Below are 23,315 nucleotides of genomic sequence, written 5' to 3' on the forward strand. Positions count from 1 at the left end.
TGGTGCGCTGGCTACGAGGCACACAGTGGTCTGCCCGTCACACACCGCCAGTTCATGTAACACAATTCAGCCAGTTGCGGCATTTCGTATCGGGACCCCTAGTGTCACTACATCGACACAACTTCGAGTGAGTGACAGATAGGGAACGTCCTGGTTACTTGCGTAACCTCCATTCCCTGATGGAGGGAACGAGAAGTTGTGTCCCTCCTGCCACAACGCTGAACTACCCGCTGAAATGGCCGGACCTTGTCTCGGCTCCTCAGCATAAAACCTGAATGAGTGGTTGCATACCAGCTCCTTTTATACCCGTATGTCCGGGGGAGTGCATGCAAATACCACTTGCCAATTTTCATTGGCCTTTTATCAAAGACCAGAGGTGTCTCGGGCTCTCAAGAGTGACCCCTATTGTCACCACATCGACACAACGTCTCGTTCCCTCCATCAGGGAACGGAGGTTACGCAAGTAACCAGGACGTTTCTCTCTTTGCAGGCCTAAAATATCCTTATCCTTGTTTTTACCTTTGTATATAGTTTTAAGGGACAATGGATTCATTATTATTTCACAAAAGTGACCTTGCCTTAATCAGTTTATTAATGTTATTTTAATTTGGGCATGTGTGAATTTAATCCTTGCAAAATAGGTTACATGTGTTCAGCTGCCACAAAGAGTTTTGTATGCAAGTAGTTGGAACCCTTTTCCTGTCTATTTTGTATCCAGTCTTATAGTCATCTTAAAGGGATAGCTCACCCAAAAATGAAAATTCTCTCATAATTTACTAACCCTCATGCCATTCCAAATGTACATGACTTTCTTCAGCAGAACACAAACAAAGATTTTTAAAATAATACCTCTGCTCTGCTGGTCCATTCAATGCAAGTGAATGGTGGTCGGAACTTTGATTCTTCAAAAATCACATAAAGCCAGCATAAAAGTTATCCATATGGCTCCAGTGGTTAAATCAATATCTTCTGAGGCGATATAATAGGTGTGGGTGAGAAACAGATCAGAATTTAATTTCTTTTTTACTATAAATCTCCACCTTTGAATAGCCCCCGACCAGTAAGGGTGATATGCACAAAGAATGCGAATCACCAAAAAACAGAAAAATGTGTGAGTGAAAGTGGAGATTATAGTAAAAAAGGACTTAAATATTGATTTGATTCTCACCCACACCTATCATATCGTTTCTGAAGACATGGATTTAACCACTGGAGTCATATGGATTACTTTTATGTTGCCTTAATGTTCTTTTTAGAGATTCAAAGTTCTGGCCCCCATTCACTCATTTAGAGCTGAGATATTCTTAAAATCAGATCTGGGGTGGCATGAGGGTGAGTAAATAATGAGAGAATTTTAATTTTTGGGTGAACTATCTCTTTAATATCAAAATAACTTTAATACAAATTCTGAATTTCTTTTACGTGATAAATTGTAAACGCCAGTACAGCAACACAAACGTTACATCAAAATCTCATGGTGCACTTGAGTTTCTTGAGTATTGTGATTCTTAAGTGCATTTGGCAAAAACTGAATCGGTTACTAAATTGAGAGGGGAACCAATCAAAAGAGGCGCCTGACATATGTCCCTACAAGGTTCTCTCATACTTTTCAAGAAATGTGAATGTGAAAATTGTCAACACTTTATGCTGGTTATCCTTTAGCATGCTTTAGGTCAACTAAGGACCTGTGAAGTCATTTAAAATAGGAAATATGACCCAGTATGTTCTTTTATCTCCTCTCTATGTAGTTGAGCACTGCCTGGTTGAATACGGCAAGGAAGAAGTCTGCGTCGCCTTTTGTTATACACATAGGAGGCTTGATCCTGAACGTCTGTGAGGAGAAAAGTGAGAAAAAGGAAATATGAATATCAATTTGAATGTAAATGTTAAATCTACATATATAAATATAGCACTGCCACCTAAAAGCTATATAAAGCACTCTTAAGTCCACTGTAACCCATCTGTCTACATCGGCTTCTGGAAAACAGGCCTTGCATACTTAAACTGTCACTGGCCCACTGGTGGGCCATTTGGTGTTTTTAACTTTACTGCACTATTTTACAATCAAATCCTATTATAATCTTAATAAACTATATATATTGTTGGAAGGATCTGAGTCTCAAGTTTCCATATTTGGCCACTGTTTTGTGATAGAAATGATATAGCAACAGTTACATATTCATTTGTGACATGATTATGCATCAAAAAAATCCTCTGTGATCTGCCGTGTGCGGTGTGCCTTTTATGTTTCCAGGTAAAGCGAGACTGCTTCAAACACTGGCATGATGAGAATAATTTGTAGTGTTTAGCACTGAAAAGTTGTAAATAGTTGTATATAGTTATGTAGTTGTATAAACAGTTTGTGGTTTGGTTTTCTAATTTTTATTGTTGTTGTTTTTTTTATTGTATTCATGTGTTCATAATAAAAGGCATTTGTTTTTATAGCCTGTGTATAATGTTTCAAATGAAACATCTTATATAATGTTTTGCCAAAAACATTTTTTTATTCATATATGTTTTGAGTGGTATTTCTGAAATTAGTTTTGTTTATATCACATACTGTAAATCTAACTATCCCCACCTTCCCAAAAATCTTGCCTAGTCCTGTCCTTTGATAAAGCCTTTATAAATGTCATCCTTTTATAGCATCATTCTCAAATTTATATCAGAACATGGTCAGACAAGTGGCTTTGGCTCCTCAGTGTTTTTTTTTTTTTAATGTCATTTCCTGCCCTCTTTCATACAAAAAGTTTCTAGTTACTTTGTAATATATTTGAGCTTCTCTAGATTTTTATAGGATAATAAAGAATAAATACTATAGTATTTTGATTAATTCTGACTATCGTACATTAAAGGCCTATGTGTCAACTCAAAATTTTGCACACAACTAGGTTAGCCATATGGCTTTGATTTTCTGTTATTTTTTAGGCTGAATCATATTTTTAAAATATGTTTTAATAAAAAGGATCAATAATTCAGTGCAGTGTATTTTTATTGAAATAAACAAACTGCAATAATTTTTATTTATTTATTTATTTTAACTGCTTTCACTTCCACAATATACTTCCAAGAGTCTTCTTTAAAAAGAGTCCAAATTTAGTTTGAGTTACCATTTAAATTTGAGTATTTCATTTTTTGGCCTATGCTCAAAAAGGGGTGTAACAGTTAACAGGTTAAAGACATTCCAAGTATTAGGTATTTACTGCCAGTATTGTCTTGGGGAGACTCCCTGACTTTGTATCTTATGCAACTTGCTAAAGTAACTGTCAAAATGACATTTAATATGAAGTCACTAGGGTAATATTGTGTTTATAATAGCAATGATTCTTGCAACTACTTCCATTCGTTCAGACAAGCAGGATTCCTGAGGCATGGGCAGACAGTAACACTACAGGACTCAAGTGAATCCCTGGCATACCTTTTCTATTGCACAACGTCTGCACAACTTCTGCACACACCTTGTGTATTTACCTTATTTGAATATGGTTTACATATCGGCTTTCAGATGGTCATTGCCTACCTGTCCGTACACTCCTCCTTTACCAATTAGCACACCCATGTCTTTGGTGTCCTCGAAAATCTCAGCCATGGCTTCTGGAGGGAGTGGGTCTCTGCTGGCCTGGAAATGGGTTAAAGCGTGATGAAAATGGGCAAAAGAAGAACAGATTACGTCACTCAGGGGCAGGGAGTGAGACAGGGCTGCAGTTTGTCCAACTGTGTTCAACATACATTAATAAATTAGCAGTGCTAATGGAACAATCTCCAACACCTGGCCTCACTCTAAATAATTTGAAAGTGAAATTTCTTCTCTGTTGGAAAACTACTGTCAGAACTGGTCCCTGACAGTCAATTAAGAAAAAAATAATAATCATGATTTTATGAAGTTTCTATGTAAACTTGTGGTAGACAAGTGCTTTTGACTGTTATTCTTTAAGCGTCTTGTGCATGAGATATTTTTTAAACACCATGCCAAGTTTAAACCTCCTATTCTGATCAAGTAGAGCCACTTACTTTGCTGTTCGTGGACATTTTTGACTGGACACAGTACAGGTGTAACTTTTTATTTTAATTTTTTAGAAATGATAACATTTTTGCTGAAGTAAAAACAAAATTATGCACTTCTACTGGGATTGAATTATTTTTTTTTTATAGATCTTATTTACTTATTAGCATATGCAAATTAGCACATTTATATAACTTCACAACTGAAAAATCCTACACTTCTGTAATTTGAAACATGAAGAAAATATGAGAATGTGTCATGTACTGAGGGCACATTGCTGCAATTGGGTGAAAATAAAAATAACATGACTTGAAAATGATGTTATGACAATAATTGCCAGTAGATGGCTGCAATGTTCAATGCAGCTGCCTAATGTGTAGTAATTATACATTTTATCACAAGTTATGCATTTAGATATATATTTAGAAATGATCAAACTATTATTTGTCTGAGTGTAGCTTATTTTTTATTTTTTTATTTATTTATTTTTTTACTGTTTTGAAGTGTCAGTTTTGCAATAATGTTACATTATGCTTACAATCAAACCTGACCTGGTATTATAAAGAGAAGACAAAAACAAAAGAATAATTTAGTTACCAATCATTTATTTCAAACATCAAAATTTAACAACTAAAAGTAAATAAGAACAGTAATGTACTATGAAAATTCAATTAGTTTATAAATCAGAAGATGTGTGTTTGTGAGTGGGAGTTTATGTGGGCGTGCGTATGTTTTGCACTCTGCATTTTTTATAGTCTCACCCCTTAATTTCTGTGCGTGTTCTACATTTTAGCTGATTTATAGAGTGTATTTGACAAATAAAAAAAGCTCTTTTTTTAATCTTTCCCATTCATTTACTATGGTCGGTCAATTTTGACCGTGAACAGCAAAGGTTTTTTGTTTTTATTAGACTTATCGAATCAAAAGTCCCATTTTTTTGTGTGTATTCAGAGGATAAAGGACGAAAGTCACTAAGTCTTATTCCGTTCAGGTAAACGAAACCATTTTTCTTACATCGAAAAAATTACTGAACAGATTGAGAAGGTTAAAGAACTTAGGCCCAGCGTTCACACCGAATGCATTTGTTTTTTTTTCGTCCATCTGTGCTGTATTCCAATTGTTTATCTAGTGTAAAAATGCTGGGGCGGTGATCTTTACCAGTCTGCATCTCGTTGTTTTTTCAGCATCTCGCACAGGAGTGCCACGTTTCTAGATGCTGCGTCAAGTTAAGAAAGAACGGCAGCTGTTAAAAACGTATTTAGAAACACATGCATGTGCTGTGTTTTAGTATTTTAGTACAAGGACACATTCGGTCTGAACGATCCCTTAAAGCTTGAAAAACACGTTTTGAGGCACCTGCATTCTGTTCCGTTTGCGTAGCTGTCTAGCTTTTTAAACGCCAAAAAAAGGGAGCAATTTCAGGCATGCAGCTAGACCATTTACACTTTTCTAGAACTTGTTGCAGTTGAACTTTCAGCATGTACAAATCTGAAATGTCACCAACATTTAATGGGATACTTCACCTTAAAATGAAAATTGTCATTCCTTACTCACCCTCATATTATTCCAAACATGTGCGATTGTCCTTCTTTCAATGAACACAAAAGAGGTTTATAAGAATGTTCAAAATGCTGTTTTCCATACAATAAAAGTATTTTGTGATTTTTACCACTAAGCTCTAAAAAGGAAAAAACAATCCATTAAAAAAACAGAAAAGCAGTCCATATGCCTACAGCGCTATATTTCAAGTCTTCTGGAGTCATATGATAGCTTTGTGTGAAGAACGGACCAAAATGTAAGTTGTTATTTACTGATGGCCTTTCTTGCCACTTTCTTTCTCTCAAATCTTATTTGCGGATGATTAGGCTGTATAAAAAGGTTGCGTGAAGACACTTCATGGCAGGTTTGATGTCAATGATGCCGAACGCCAATGGTTGTTGCGTGTTATGTGACCAAACATGTCGCGACAAGTTTGAATATGCAGAAGTACTGTACGAATGAGATTGGATAGCTACAGCAGAGGGGAAGATATAATGGCTTAAATTTGGTCTCACACAAAGCTATCATATGGCTTCAGAGGGCTTAAAATATATAGCACAAGTCTTCATAGTGCTCAAACCATAAGGTTGAGTAATGACAGAATTTTCATTTTGAGTGAACAGTTCCATTAAAATGTTCTGCTCTAATAACAGTGAAATCTGCTGAAATGCCACTAAAGTGTCTTTTGTGGGCCTGGCTGATCTTTCTAGACACATTTTCTAATAACAGCCAGTAAAAGAGCCGTGGGTGAGGTACAGACAGTGGGTGTTTTTAACTCCAGCAGAGCGGAGTGTATTTCTGGAGATGTTCGTACATGCGGTCTCATTGCTCTCTGCTCTAGTTAATGGCTAACAAGTTTTTTAGCTCATTCCCTGTGAGGAAAATAGTGCACACACACACACACACACACACACACACACACACACACACACACACACACACACACACACACGCACGCACGCACGCACTGCAACAAACACTCCAAATAATTAACTATTCCATTTGGAGCTAAAGTAACTCCTGTTCTCATATCTCGAGGTCAAGGAAGCATGACTGCTCTGCTCACCAAATGTAATTAAGTGGATTCACAATAACAAAGCTTCATGATTTCCTGTTGATTTCTGAGCCATGCAAAAGACTGAGCGGTCATTGGCTCCAAAATAAAAAACTAAAAAACAGACCAAATATGTTAGATTTTCACACTTATTTAAAATCAAAATGTAATTGATACATCAAATATATGAATAATAAAAGGGTCATGGGGTATGTGCAATTTTCCCTTGATCAATGAGTTTATTATTATACTAGTATTACATTTTTTGTCATGTCATTTTTTTTTTTATTTTGTTTATGTAAAAGTAACTTTTGCAACTTTCTGATGTCAGACTGATGAATACATTTGAATACATGACCGTCCACATTTACACGTCAACGATGCCTTTTCTGTGTTCAGAAACGTGTAAAAATAGAACACCCTGTTTAACTAGTTTAAATAGAAGATGGAAAATGGGCACAACATTATTATTTTTTTACTTTTTAGTTGCAAAAACATTTACTAACATTGTAAGTGGTCCTTGGAAAAAATAAACAATGATATGAACTTTTTAAATATTTTAATACATTTTGTTCCATTTTTTTTTTTCACAAAAAGAAAAAAAATGTTAGGTTAATTTTATCCTATGACAGCATGTGTCACGTTAGAAAAAAAAAATAGAACATTTAGAGAATAAAGTTGTATAATAGACCTTTTGTGAGAATAAAGTGATCACAACATTAAAAGTAGTAATATTTTAAGAATTTAATAAGAAAGAATAAATTATGAATATACATTAAAACAAATTGGAATGAGGTTTCCAAAACCTAGGAAACATGCAGAAATTTCCATGCAGAAAATAACAGTAAATTTAACAGACCATATTTTCAAGCAAAGGCTACACAGTTCTTGGTGGCTTTAATTAGAAATTCTCAAGTAAATTTACTTTGTGATACTCTTTTGCAATAGTACATTTTACTCACTCTTTGTACATTTTACTCAAGCACTAAATTAAGCCTTGCTTTTAAAAGTGTACTAACATTTCAAAGCTTTTCTAATGTAATTACTCGTGCACCACATGACACATGGAGCCACAGAAGCTTAATGTATTATATGCAGACTATTAGACAACATCACCTATCTTTTATGGCATTGGAAACAAGATCCAGAGCTGCGCACGCAGTCATGAACACTTGGTGCACAAAACACGATGACGGTAACAATCAACAGATTAAAAAAAAATAATTTGTTTTATCATGAATGGGATAATTTTGAGTAGAAAATGAACTTCAGACTTCACAAAACAAGAAGTTGCCAAATGTACCAACACAATCAACAATAAAAACGGTGTAAATCAACTTGCAAAGAGTGAAACCATGCAAACACCAGCTTCGAAATGTTAAAATAAGTATATTTTACTTATTTACCTGTGAAATTTACTCAAATTAGCAAATAAATATAACAATGTTAAGGGTTGATATATGATGATGTATTGTAAAGATAATAAACGATCATAAATAATATTTACTTATAAGCTAGATTCATTTTTACATGTTTTAATTCAGTACAAATGTAGAATTTACTTTATATTTTCAAGTTTACACTTTAACCCATTCAATGTAGAAAATACTTAATCTTTCTGCAATATTTACAATCCACAAAATATATTTTCAGTGTAATACAAGATAAACTTAAACTTATAATATTATTAGAATAAAGTCGTAAGGAAAGTAATGTCAAAGTGCAAGTGGATGCAGATGTCATAATATTTGATATAAATGCGCAAGGTGAACTTATTTCAACAATTGTAATTTTGACTTTATTCTCAAAATATTACTTTAATCTTATGATTTTATTCTCATGAATAAAGGTTTTCTTTAAGAAAACCTTTTTTCCAATGCCATTTGTTCTGCAGAAATAGTTTGCATTCAGTGCACTCCAGAGAGTCCAGAGAGTTACAGCATCAGATACGAGAGATAGTTTCCATCAATAAAGCTGCACACGGCACAACATGTGGCACAGCGCACCGCCAGATGTCTTTGTGTATTTAAGACATTAGTGCAGGTGAATCGAAATGTCATTACTCACAATTACAAGGTCCTTCTATTGAAAAATATGTACACTGTTATGCTACTTTTGTAAACTGAGAGGAAGGTAGTTCTCATGGATTCTTAGTTGACATTGGGCTGAGATTGTGGATGGCAAATAAAACTTTTATAGAAGGGGCTGATTTATAGACTCGCTTTAGTCAACGCAACAAGACTATTTAAGATGGGATAACTTATCAAGATATTATAATAGGATATGGACTAAATGGTATGTACTCTTACGAAACATTAATCCACATCATATACAGCAATTCACAAATACACATTTTTTATAGATCATTTTAATGCCTATCCATCATTGCCTGAGGACTAATAATAATATGAAAATTAAGTGTGTGCTTGTTTCACCTTGTCTTTGACCATCTCCACCCCGATCAGAAGACCTTTTCCTCTAACGTCACCAATGATCTCGTACTTGTCCCGAAGTTTGGCCAGTTCAGTCATCAGGTATGTGCCCACATAAGCACTGTTCTCTTGTGTCCTGTCCTCCTTTATCGTCTTAGTGGAGCATGTAACATTCAATGGTCAATTATTTGTCAGTTGTCATAAATACATTTTCAAATAAATCAATTTGATCTTTCTGCACACTTAAAATCAGAAAAAAAAATAAAAAAAATGGATTCACTGTTGCTGATACCAATATAACTGTTGGCCATACATTTTGAAAAGTTTGAGTAAAATTATCTATACTTACATCTAAAACTGATGAGGCAATTGCACAAGCTAATGGGTTTCCTCCAAATGTGTTGAAATGAACACCCTTTGCAAAGGAACTGGCAATTTCTACAAAATATGAATACATGATGTCAGAGTTTAAAACAACAAGCAGCATGTGCAACCCACAGAGAATACTCTGTAGAGTACCTTTAAAGAAAACTTTGACACTTAAAATTTGTTTCAATAAAGAAAATGCTTTTTTTTCTTTCTTTTTTTGTGATATGGCCAATGAAAATCTGAACTGTTAGCCTGATTGGTCGAGCAAATAAATAATTAAAAAAAAAATAATAGTAATCATAATAATAATAATATCCTTATTCTTGAGCCTTGAATGGGCGATACGTTGTTTTAAAAAGTAGTGGGGACAGTTTGGGTGTGGGGATGGGGGGGAGGGTGGTTGTGGTTAAAGGGATAGTTTTTGGCACCCATTCACTTGCATTGTGTGGACCAAAAGAGCTGAAATATTCTCCCAAAAATCATAATTTGAGTTGTGCAGAAGAAAGAAAGTCACACATCTGGGATGACATTTGGTGAGTAAATGATGAGAGAATTTCCATTTTTGGGTGAATTATCCCTTTAAGGGGTGACGTCATGAAGTTGCGAAACTCATGAATATTGATTAGATTATGTGCAGATTATGTGCAGATAATTTTTTTTTCTTCTGTTTTGATAGCTATCCTTGACCAATTAAAGTGCTCCAATACATATTTCACATAATTCATTTGATAATTTGATCCATACATCTGACACTCTCAGTATGGGATTTTGTTAGTCAGTGAATAAATGCATGGATTATTAAACTTAATGAATAATCGATTGGTCTCATTGTAAACATTTTGCATCTAATACAAGTAGTTACAGTGCATCCGGAAAGTATTCACAGCACTTCACTTTTTCCACATTTTGTTATGTTACAGCCTTATTCCAAAATGGATTAAATTCATTATTTTCCTCAAAATTCTACAAACAATACCCCATAATGACAATGTGAAAGAAGTTTGTTTGAAATCTTTGCAAATGTATAAAAAAAAAAACCCACATGTACAGAAGTATTCACAGCCTTTGCTCAATACTTTGTTGAAGCACCTTTAGCACCAATTACAGCCTCAAGTCTCTTTGAGTATGATGCTACAAGCTTGGCACACCTATTTTTGGGCAGTTTCTCCCATTCTTATTTGCAGGACCTCTCAAGCTCCATCAGGTTGACTGGGGAGCGTCGGTGCACCCCGCTCATCACCTGGCCAATACCATCCCTATTTCTAATCCACACAAATGTAATAATTAATGAAGCATGACATGCTATACATATCATGAGCAGGCACCCATCTTTTTGCACTTTGCTTTGCGATTTAACTGGAAAGGAGCGCGAGCTGCGCAACAGCAGAGCAAGTTGAGCGTGAGTGAACATCACCACCCGCCGTCACTCCACTGATAACAGCTCCACTCATTAACGCCACTGATAATGACCACAACAAGCACTCTTTATAACATTAAAAATAAACTCCAGTGCTGCAACGCAACTCATAACATACACGATTGACATGGAAACACCTGCTACTGAGACAAAAGCTATTTAAAAATGTGGTGGGGACAAAATCGGCAAAGGCAAAAAGTGGTAGGGACATGGCTTGAATACAAAAATGGGTCTTTTATGAGCTAAGACTCTCATTCTCTTTTCACATCTCTCTTTCTCTCGATTTTTCCTCTCTTCAACAGCAAGAGCCAAAGGATGAAAATAATAAGTGAGAATGAAATGGAGGGCAAGCAGCTGTGCTCCTGCGTGCTTTCAGAGTTCAAGTGTGTGGGTTTGATGAAGGATTTGAGAAAAAAAACTGAACTCATGACTGCTTGATCCTAACGGGTGAATGAGCTGAATGTGGCTCCATGGTACCTCATTAGGAACCATCTCAAACCTGATGAACAATTATTGCAAGACAACATTCTTACTTTCAACTGAAATCTGAAAATATGAATTACGAAGAAAAAGGAAGAGGGTTGGAGAAAAGTTGTAATATTAATAAGCAAGCAATCATTTACAGGGTTTCCACCACTTTTGACCAATGAATCTCCATAACTTCTCCACGTTTTTTCCTGTCGCTCTTGATAACTGGATGAGGATTTTCAAAAATAATTTTATGACGATAGATGGAATGGATTTCTATTTGTATGTCACGTATCAATCCTTGAAACTCCATTTGAAATATGACCAGGACATGTTCTTGACAGGTTTCACCCTAAAATACACACTGCTTCAAAAGTATAGTCACAAGACTGCTCAGATTTTGCGTGTTAATATGATGCGGGTGTAATAAAATCACTTACTAACCCTATCTGTGTAAAGTTATATCCAATTTTTCAACTTCAATGTAAAAACGGTAAACATGGAAACTCTCACATGATACTTGCGAGGAGACTAGAAAGAAGTGTTATGTTGTTATGCATAACCAGAATTATATCCACCTAGAACAGTAGTACTGGTCTAACAACTAAAAGGATGATTTAGACAAGTTTACCGCTTAAATTAAACATTTTATTTTAATTAAATGACATATTAACAAAAATAGGAACTGCACATTTATGGTTTTAAACCCTTCAGAATGCCTTGCCCTATAGACTTCCATTGTAAGTGCATTACTGTAAACACAATTTTTGATTTTATAGACTTAGAGAAGACCAAAATGATTGTGTTTTTTTATGGCATGTCATAGATGCTCTCGATTTAGCTTGTTTTGAACAAGAAATTTCTTTTAGCCACTCTCACACCACCCCGGCAGCACTGCTGAATAACTCTGGCAAGGTTTGACAGAACTCTTTGTATTAGCTAATATTCCTTGCTTAAACCCAGGCAATGTGTAAAAGCTGGTCTGCAAATCCCTTTTATGTCAAAACTTATATATATATATATATATATATATATATATATATATATATATATATATATATATATCCAACTGAGTCACAAAGCTTTTCAAATGTAAAAAAAATCTAAAAAAAAACTTAACCACTAAGCTTTTCAAAGTAGTATAACTGAGGTGAACACAACATTAGGCCCATTAAAAGCAACAAGAGCGATTTTACTCATAATTTGTGTGATAAGAGTGCTATACTGGAACTAGGCTTCAATCTCACCACTTAGTTCATAATGCAGTCCTTCATTTAACATCTAAGAACAATACTCAGTGTGTGTACTTTTAAAAACACCTCCAGTTTTAAATACAGTTCATTTAATTGATGAATGCACACATGCTAAAATGGATTAAAAGCTTAAATATGCTTAACACACAATAACATATTCTTTATTCATTTTTAATACATACAGTAGCATTATATAGCATGTAGTAAACGAATGGTAACAAACCTGCTGTGGTGACCACAGCACCCATTGGAAAGCCATTCGCAATGCCCTTTGCCATGGTAACCATGTCAGGAATGACATCATGTCCTTGGAAACCCCAAAAGTGACTCCCTGTGCGGCCAAAACCAGTCTGGACCTGAGAGAAAATATATGTATGAAGTCATCAAGCAGCGTTTATACTTTTTACATACCTGTATATTTTGATATGAATGAGCCTTAGGACAAAAAAAAGAAAAAGTAGTGTTTGTGTAAAAAAAGAAAAAAAAAGTTTGAGTTGGACATAAAAACCCCTTATATTAAATGGGCTGCATTCGGAATTTCTGCAGTATATTCATCGGGCAGAAATAGTAAGATAGTAATAGTAAGTAGGATTCAATTCTGAAAATAGCACAAGTGATTGGGTGAGGTCATTGCCATGAGTTTATTGGCTCACTCAACTGCAATTATGGGGCGAAGACAAGCACAGGTGTATCTATTTACCTTGCTAGAGTGATTTCAAATACTGCCTGTTTGCTTAAAGACATTGAGGAAATTAGGGAAATTAAGCAGAAAAACCTGAGCCAAGCACACCACAGACCCACCCACCAAAACAGTATTTGAGTCAATCATATTTAGAATGGGATTTACAACCATTTTCTTCTGACCTCATCTGCTATACAAACTCCACCTCTCTCCCGAACGAGCTGGTAGGTCTCCTTCAGGTAGTCTTTAGGGTACTGAACAGCCCCACCGACACCCTGTGGAAAGATTATGATTATTTTTATGAGAAAACTTAAATTATTGAATTAGCCAAACGTCAGAGGGCGAGGAGTTAGTAATTGCCACTGTTTTGATGAACAAAGTACAGTAACATTTCACATGCTCTGATGTATTTGATCATTTGCAGTCAGCATTTGAAAATTTCCAGAAATGAAGACTGCATTCAAAAGAAAAAGCACAAATTACTGAATGATAACAGACCTAACAAACACAGATTTTTTTTCAGGTTTGTACTTGAATCAAAATAAAATCCATTACTGCTAAGAATCATTTTATACAATTGTAAATGTACAACATCTCCCATTAACTGGACTGTTCTGCAAAACGGTGTGCAATATACTCAAACTACTGTGAAAAGATGTCTTTGGGTCTTGTGCTTGCTTACAAACTGACTAATTTATGATGTCAAACTCTTGGCAAATTGCTGGGCAGGGGCCATGTCTTGTTTGTCAGCGTTTGTTTCTATGACAACTAAAATGCTCTAGTTGTCATGGTTAACAACAAGATTATTCAGCATGTGGTATGCACTTTACAAACTGGAAAAAAAGGTCTGAAATTCTTCAAACTTAATCTTCAGCACAGAACGACTGGTCCTAATATGTAAATATATATATATTTTAAGGACAAAACATTTGGATTTTCTTAACATTTACATATTTAAAATAATAACTATTTTTACATTCTATATTTAAAATGCAAAAGGGAGAATCACACAAAAATAATGTAAATGTAACATTGTACTCTTATTTTTTCAAAGTTTATTTGTATTTTTTTTTTCACCCAATTTGGAATGCCCAATTCCCAGAGCACTTTTAAGTCCTCGTGGTCGCGTAGTGATTCGCCTCAATCCGGGTGGCGGAGGATGAATCCCAGTTGCCTCCGCGTCTGAGACCGTCAACCGACGCATCTTATCACGTGGCTTGTTGAGCGCATTGCCACGGAGACATAGCGCGTGTGGAGGCTTCACGCCACCCACCGCAGCATCCGCGCTCAACTCACCACGCACCCCACCCAGAACGAACCATATTATGGCAACTACGAGGAGGTTACCCCATGTGACTCTACCCTCCCTAGCAACTGGGCCAATTTAGTTGCTCAGGAGACCTGGCTGGAGACACTCAGCACGCCCTGGGATTCAAACTAGCGAGCTAGTGAACTCCAGGGGTGGTAGCCAGCGTCTTTTACCACTGAGCTACCCAGGCCCCCCAAAGTTGAAATTTTTTTAGTTAAATTTAAATCAGTAAATAAAGGCAGTACAACAAAAACAACAATGATATACATACACTGAATAATTTAAATAATATATCATAATTCGTGTATTATGAGAATGGAATGTGAATGTTTTTTTTTGTCATGGAAATAATGTCACAATGCAAAAACCCTTAAAGACCACTAAACTAGCCTTTATTTTCATTAAGCAAAAGTATAATTTCTTATTCCTTTCTTTTGATTTTGGGGTGAAATATGACCCAGACAAGTTCTTAACAGGTTTTGAGATTCACCCAACGAACATGAGTCATGAATCACGGAATAATCAAACCTGAATTGGTTCCGCAAAGAAAGCAGCAATGCGAGTGGAGACAGTTGTGGCAAACACGTCTTTGAGCTGATCAATATACTTATCATTGGCATGACAGTGACCTGAGAACAGATAGAAACTATTAAACAATACAGTTTATGATACATTTTGTTGAAACTAATCCATAACTAATACAACTAAACTAATCATATTGTTTTTTACATAACTTTGCCGTGGAAGAGAACTGGTTCGGAAATTTACTGAATGAATGCAGTGAATGTTTGACTTGATGAGACAATCAGAAAATGAACTTTAAGCACGTTTTAACACATCTTATAGGGAATCATTGATTATGTGTCAAAATATGTGAAATTGACCAGAAGAAAAGACAAGCTTAGATGCTAAATTTGTTAAACACCTCATAAAAATCCAAATTGGATTGAGATTTATTAGACTGATATTCATGCATTAAATAAAGTTTAGAACTCTATATGCATTTAACAAAATCGGCATCAAAAGTGTGCATGTGTTTAAAATTTGTTGGGGGGGGGAAATTGTCCCAAAATGTGAGCTTAATCAAAATAAATAAATAAATAAATAAAATATCCCTTTGGAGACTTAAATTGGACAATCAATTAATAAATAAAGCAAACACTGTGTTTTTTTTTACAAAAATTGTATTATTATTATTTTTATATACAATGCAAAAGCTTTGTTTTAGAGGTCAATAATTCACTTTAGATAAAAACAATAGAAGTCTCTGGTATTTTATACTCATTTAGATGGCTAGGTAAAAATGTGTGCGTGTGTGTGTGTGTGTGTGTGTGTGTGTGTACACGTACCTAGGGAGCAGCTGCACTCTCGGATGGTTTGAACAGGAGAGTCTCTACAGTGACTGCCTCCCCAAAGGCCCCTGAACACATCCGGACACATGGTCTAAAATGATCCCAGATCACAAAGGAACAAAACTCTAAAATAGTATCAAAACTTAATATTTGCAATGACACATTCAACAACTCAAAACAAGCATTATACAATAATAAGACACACTTTAAAATGCAATGCACTTCAAATGTAATGCACTCAAATTACAAAATCAAAAGACAGATTGGCTGTGTTCGGAATGGCATAATACCATACTATTCTAAGCATTCTGCAGTATAAAGTATGTATACTGCATGTGCAGGGCCGAAGCTAGTGGGGTGAAAGGTGGTAACGATTCTAGGGGCCCAAAGGTCCAGGAGGCCCAACAACAAATTCTAAACTGTATTTTTTAATAGGCAAGGGGCCCAGAGCAATATACACTCAGAGGGCCCAGATTACCTTGCTACGGCCCTGCGCATGTGCACAGTATCCAAACTGTATGTATCCATAGTTGTCATTGTCTTGTGTACTGTATAATTTGAGTCGTTATTCAAACTTCATAAGATTGGACAGTAATTCTATTACTTTTGCCTTTAACACCTACACAACATGTCTATCATGTTTCCACTCATAATGTGGTTTGTGATCTTGACTCAGAGGAATATTATATTACAAAGCAGGTAGTTGACAGAAATGATGTGTGGATGTTACACTTACATTGTGGCAACCCAGAGAACAGGCAATGGGATATTTGTAATCTGCATTGGACGTCAGACCTGTCGCTTGTGGACTGCCACCATGATATGAACCCCTGCGCACAGAAACAAAAATGATGCATGATTATCTCTCTCTCTCTCTCTCTCTCTCTATATATATATATATAATGATTATATTTTTATTGATATTTGAAAATTAGTACTTATTGAACTGAAGCAACATGTGCTCACTTAAAATGTCATTATTTTATAGACAAATCATGTTGAAAATGTGTGTATTAAAAATATGATGAGATATAACTCTCAATCATCATTCCATTCCATTCATGTCCACCACAATAAAAAAGCTTTTAAAATACAGACATATAATTTTTAAAGATATATTTGAAGTGTGGTTTATTTTACATATACAGCTTGCTCTGTCATGATATAGATCTTGTGGTTTTTATACATATCTCATGGTTTGTTATTATAATGTGATCTTACTGTTAAAAAAAAAAATAATTTTTACGATGTAACTTGTTTTCAAACATCAGTATAGTGCATTTGAGGTGCTGAAGTGTAATGTCATACAGAGCAACGAGAGGAAATTTTCATGGCCAAACTCCAAAACATTTGGCATCTCTGAAAAGCCCAGGGTGTCCTCTAAAGATACACAAACTATATCCTATTCATTGCTATAACTGCATGTTTGCCCTACATTACAAAAAATAACTTGGCTTAGGTGGTTGGGAAAAATAAGATTTTGATATTTTATTTTGTGTGGTACAAAGTACTGATTTAACTAGATCCGTAAAGTTCGTTGAGACACTGTACATATATATTTAAAGCATCTTTGCATGTAGTCTCATACTTACTGATTACATTCTGACCAGCATCAGAAAGAACAAATAAATTCTGATGAAACTGATGAATTATGGCAAATGAGGTCAGTCACCTGAGTGTAATGACATCAAAATTTCCTGTATGAAGCCGAGCCATTAGCACTGCAAGGTCATTAGCCTCCGAGCCACTGTTGGTAAAATACACAACCTAGAAAGGAAGACCATCACATATTATTGCTGCACTAAACACCCAAAGGCTGAAGGCCTCATTCTTAATACACAAGCAGAACAAATTTCTAAGTAAATCATTAGTAAAAAATCAAATAAAAATTGCATTAAACAGTAGAAATTCATTCTGCTCATGTTTCATCAATGACGCCCTATGGTTCTGAATCACATACTTCACTCAAAAAACAAAAAAGCCTATTTTTGCCCATTAAGATTTATGCATTTCAATTTCATAACAAAATTTCATAAAATTGAATTGTTATGCTTAACGAGTTAAATAAAACTTAAAATATTTAGGTTAAGTTTTATTTTATTAAAGACTACTCAATTTAATTTGATGGAATTTTGTATTATAAAACAATTGAGATGCGTAAATCTTTATTTTTTAAGTGTATTTTTGCAGTATTTAGTATACAGTTGTGCTCAAAAGTTTGCATACCCTGGCAGAAATTGTGAAATTTTGGCATTGATTTTGAAAATATGACTGATCATGCAAAAAAAACAAAAAACTGTATTTTATTTAAGGATAGTGATCGTATGAAGCCATTTATTATCACATAGTTGTTTGGCTCCTTTTTAAATCATAATGATAACAGAAATCACCCAAATGGCCCTGATCAAAAGTTTACATACCCTTGAATGTTTGGCCTTGTTACAGACACACAAGGTGACACACACAGGTTTAAATGGCAATTAAAGGTTAATTTCCCACACCTGTGGCTTTTTAAATTGCAATTAGTGTCTGCGTATAAATAGTCAATGAGTTTGTTAACCCTCATGTGGATGCACTGAGCAGTCTAGATAATGAGCCATGGGGAGCAGAAAAGAACTGTCAAAAGACCTGCGTAACAAGGTAATGGAACTTTATAAAGATGGAAAAGGATACAAAAATATATCCAAAGCCTTGAAAATGCCAGTCAGTACTGTTCAGTCACTTATTAAGAAGTGGAAAATTCGGGGATCTCTTGATACCAAGCCAAGGTCAGGTAGACCAAGAAAGATTTCAACCACAACTGTCAGAAGAATTGTTCGGGATACATAGAAAAACCCACAGGTAACCTCAGGAGAAATACAGGCTGCACTGGAAAAAGACGGTGTGGTTGTTTCAAGGAGCACAATACGACGATACTTGAACAAAAATGAGCTGCATGGTCGAGTTGCCAGAAAGAAGCCTTTACTGCGCCAATGCCACAAAAAAGCCCGGTTACATTATGCCCGACAACACTTGACATGCCTCACAGCTTCTGGCACACTGTAATTTGGAGTGACGAGACCAAAATAGAGCTTTATGGTCACACCCATAAGCCCTATGTTTGGAGAGGGGTCAACAAGGCCTATAGGGAAAAGAATACCATCCCCACTGTGAAGGTTCTGGAGTGGCCATCACAGTCTCCTGACCTTAATATCATTGAGCCACTCTGGGGAGATCTCAAACGTACGGTTCACGCAAGACGACCAAAGACTTTGCATGACCTGGAGGCATTTTGCCAAGACGAATGGGCAGCTATACCACCTGCAAGAATTTGGGGCCTATTACAAAAGACTGCACGCTGTCATTGATGCTAAAGGGGGCAATACACAGTGTTAAGAACTAAGGGTATGCAGACTTTTGAACAGGGGTCATTTCATTTTTTTCTTTGTTGCCATGTTTTGTTTTATGATTGTGCCATTCTGCTATAACCTACAGTTGAATATGAATCCCATAAGAAATAAAAGAAATGTGTTTTGCCTGCTCACTCATGTTTTCTTTAAAAATGGTACATATATTACCAATTCTCCAAGGGTATGCAAACTTTTGAGCACAACTGTATATACTGTGCACAATATGTAAATATTCTGTATGCATAATGCATGGTACGGATGACCTACTGCATTTAAAAAATTACATTTGAAACATTTTTCAGTTTGAAGATTATTTTTTGGTTTGGTTAGTTTGTTTATACTTTTGCGATAACTTTTTATTAATTTGGTTTATTTATTAATTGATTTCACATTGTTCTTACCATGAAAATAGCCTTTGGTACTGATATAAATAATTAAATACATAATACAAACCAACTACATTTCCTAAAAACATGCAGTATACAACAGGGCACAAATACGGTACTCCACAATGTGTAATGCATTCAACTTGACCTTCTATTTCCAGTGTCACAAATAAACAAAAGTAATATGATGTTCAACATCTCCTTCTTGACTCATATTTGATCAATCTACCAAAAGTTAAGACATTTTAAACACAAATTAATGATGACTGGACACCACTCACTGAATAAAAAATGCACATAGTGAGGTCAAGTGACTTCGATGTAGAATAATACTGTTTGAAATGCTGTTGCATAATGCGTACTGCTTAAAAAAAATGTCAACATAGTTTGCAGAATTTAGAGTGCAGAATCAAGTAAGTGCCCTCAGAAGCACTCAGGTGATGGCGTACCTTAAGTGGGTCTGGCAGAAGGGAGGCCAGTTTCTCTGCATACTCCTGCATTTGTGGGTACACATAGATGGGAGTCGTGTGCCATAGACGCTTTAGCTGTTTCTCTGCTGTCTCTGTGACTTTCCTGTGATAACATACAAACTTCTGGTAAGATTTTAGAAATAATGCCTTTTCATAAACAGTAAAATATAGCACATGGCAACAAATTGCACTAAGCCAAAAGGTCCTTACGGGTGACAGTGTCCTACACTGACGGTGGCCACTCCAGCAAAAAAGTCCAGATAGCGTCTTCCATCCACATCCCACAGCCACTGCATGTAACCCTGGTTTATAAAGACTGGCTTTTTGAAGTATGTTACCTTCATGGTCATGGGATTGCAGCTGTGTTTCCTGATCTCTAGTAGACGCTCTTTAGACATGCCCTGAAAGGTATAATGACAGTGAAGTTTAATTTATAATGATCGATCATTATTGAATCCATAATGAATTATCCCAAACAAGAACGTCGTACCTGGTATGGCTTGGGATTAAAGTCACATGGGGGCATCCCGGGCAGCTCATGAGGTGGGTGTTTCACTGTTGATTTTTGACATAGTACACCTGGGCAGAGGTATATTTATTTAGAGCATTTAGAAATCCAAAGGGACAGGGACAGTCATGGGACACTGTACTTCCTGCCAGCTCACCTGCAGGGTGGCTATTTTTTTTCCCCCTTTTAAGCTAAAAGAAAGCCCTGCCCCTATCCTGAGACATGTTAACCCTGCATGTGTTGGCATTGGACAGAGAAGAATGTGCACAGTATAGATTCGTACACACAGTGCTGATGTAGAATGTCCAAATCCATCCTCTGAAGAGATATGATTTACGCAAGTACTTTTTTACTATAAATCTCCACTTTCACTTTCACATTCTTCTTTTGCTTTTTGGCAATTAGGTGGAGATTTATAAACTCAGCAAAAAAAGAAATGTCCCTTTTTCAGGACACTGTATTTTAAAGATAATTTTGTAAAAATCCAAATAACTTTACAGATCTTTATTGTAAAGGGTTTAAACAATGTTTTCCATGCTTGTTCAATGAATCATAAACAATTAATGAACATGCACCTGTGGAACGGTCGTTAAGACACTAACAGCTTACAGATGGTAGGCAATTAAGGTCACAGTTATAAAAACTTAGGACACTAAAGAGACCTTTCTACTGACTCTGAAAAACACCTAAAGAAAGATGTCCAGGGTCCCTGCTCATCTGCGTGAACGTGCCTTAGGCATGCTGCATGGAGGCATGAGGACTGCGGATGTGGCCAGGGCAATAAATTGCAATGTCCGTACTGTGAGACACCCAAGATAGTGCTACAGCGAGACAGGAAGGACAGCTGATCGTCCTGGCAGTGGCAGACCACGTGTAACAACACCTGCACAGGATCGGTACATCCAAATATCACAGCTGCGGGACAGGTACAGGATGACAACAACAACTGCCTGAATTACACCAGGAATGCACAATCACTCCATCGGTGCTCAGACTGTCCGCGATAGGCTGAGAGAGGATGGACTGAGGACTTGTAGGCCTGTTGTAAGTCAGGTCCTTACCAGACATCACCGGCAACAACGTCGCCTATGGGCACAAACCCACCTTCTCTGGACCAGACAGGACAGGCAAAAAGTGCTCTTCACTGACGAGTCGTGGTTTTGTCTCACCAGGGGTGATGGTCGGACTCGCGTTTATCGTCAAAGGAATGAGCGTTACACCGAGGCCTGTACTCTGGAGCGGGATCGATTTGGAGGTGGAGGGTCCGTCATGGTCTGGGGCGGTGTGTCACAGCATCATCGGACTGAGCTTGTTGTCATTGCAGGTAATCTCAACGCTGTGCGTTACAGGGAAGACATCCTCCTCCCTCATGTGGTACCCTTCCTGCAGGCTCATCCTGACATGACCCTCCAGCATGACAGAGCCACCAGCCATACTGCTCGTTCTGTGTGTGATTTCCTGCAAGACAGGAATGTCATTGTTCTGCCATGGCCAGCGAAGAGCCCGGATCTCAATCCCATTGAGCACGTCTGGGACCTGTTGAATCTGAGGGTGAGGGCTAGGGCCATTCCCCCCAGAAATGTCCGGGAACTTGCAAGTGCCTTGGTGGAAAAGTGGGGTAACATCTCACAGCAAGAACTGGCAAATCTGGTGCAGTCCATGAGGAGGAGATGCACTGCAGTACTTAATGCAGCTGGTGGCCACACCAGATACTGACTGTTACTTTTGATTTTGACCCCCCCTTTGTTCAGGGACACATTATTCAATTTCTGTTAGTCACATGTCTGTGAAACGTGTTCAGTTTGTGTCTTAGTTGTTGTATCTTTTTATGTTCATACAAATATTTACACATTAAGTTTGCTGAAAATAAAAGCAGTTGAAAGTGAGAGGACTTTTTTTTTTTTTTTTTTTTGAGTTTAGTAAAAATAAAATTATTATATCTGTCTGACTAACTGGTAGATACTGATACCATGGTACCAAGGTACTCCATGGTCCTTAAAATGGGGCTTTATGTTTTGTTTTTTGAGGACAGTCATGAGCTCGTGAAAAGCTGTCCAGGAATCCGGATGACTGGTTTAAATCACTTATATGCAACCGATTAATCCACCAGGGAAACACTTGGCATGCAAACTTTAATATATATATATATATATATATATATATATATATTGTTGTCACTTTAAATGCGGAGGAAAAACCGTCTTACCGCTCCTACTGTGGAATTTCACAAACACGTCCACTGCATTCCTCCAGTCCGTTTTCCCGAGCAAACACAGGCCGTTCAGACGAGACAACACTTTGTACATTATTGCTGTTTAAATTTAACAGTTCGTCCACAGCGAATACAAGTTCATAGGCATGGGATTCTTTACCAAAAAGAGAGAGATTGTGATGGGGCGGGCGTAAAGTCAGCCAATGATATCTGAGGGCAGAGTTTGTCCAGAGGCCTTTTTCTAGGGAGAAATCTCTCATCCATCACTTTCTTTTATAGTTCACTTAAATACTGTAGTACTTTGGTGTGGCAAAATAATAATAAAAAAGTATATATATTGAACTGAATCTCAAATAAATATGTATGTGTGATAGTTAAACAAGAAAATATCGGGAAAAATGTGTAGCTTAAAGGAATAGTTCACCCCAAAATAAAAATTCTCATTTACTCAGCCTCATGCCATCCCAGATGT

The 23,315-nt window shown here is 36.4% G+C and overlaps 1 protein-coding gene across 1 annotated transcript; it reads right to left on the reverse strand.

Moving 5' to 3' along the window:
* Nucleotides 1-1,248: 1,248 nt before the first annotated feature.
* agxt2 (alanine--glyoxylate aminotransferase 2) lies at nucleotides 1,249-22,992 on the reverse strand. Its single transcript, XM_051680828.1, has 14 exons — nucleotides 22,838-22,992; nucleotides 20,614-20,702; nucleotides 20,334-20,524; nucleotides 20,103-20,226; nucleotides 17,551-17,645; nucleotides 16,615-16,708; nucleotides 15,876-15,969; nucleotides 15,055-15,155; nucleotides 13,400-13,492; nucleotides 12,759-12,891; nucleotides 9,378-9,466; nucleotides 9,032-9,181; nucleotides 3,521-3,619; nucleotides 1,249-1,831 (listed from the first exon to the last, which is right to left on the reverse strand). The coding sequence occupies exons 1-14, from the start codon at nucleotides 22,935-22,937 to the stop codon at nucleotides 1,730-1,732; spliced, it is 1,554 nt and encodes a 517-aa protein (XP_051536788.1). The 5' UTR covers nucleotides 22,938-22,992; the 3' UTR covers nucleotides 1,249-1,729.
* Between the last annotated feature and the right edge of the window lie 323 nt (nucleotides 22,993-23,315).

The sequence above is a fragment of the Myxocyprinus asiaticus genome, chromosome 40, assembly GCF_019703515.2.
Source record: "Myxocyprinus asiaticus isolate MX2 ecotype Aquarium Trade chromosome 40, UBuf_Myxa_2, whole genome shotgun sequence".
NCBI lineage: Eukaryota > Metazoa > Chordata > Actinopteri > Cypriniformes > Catostomidae > Myxocyprinus > Myxocyprinus asiaticus.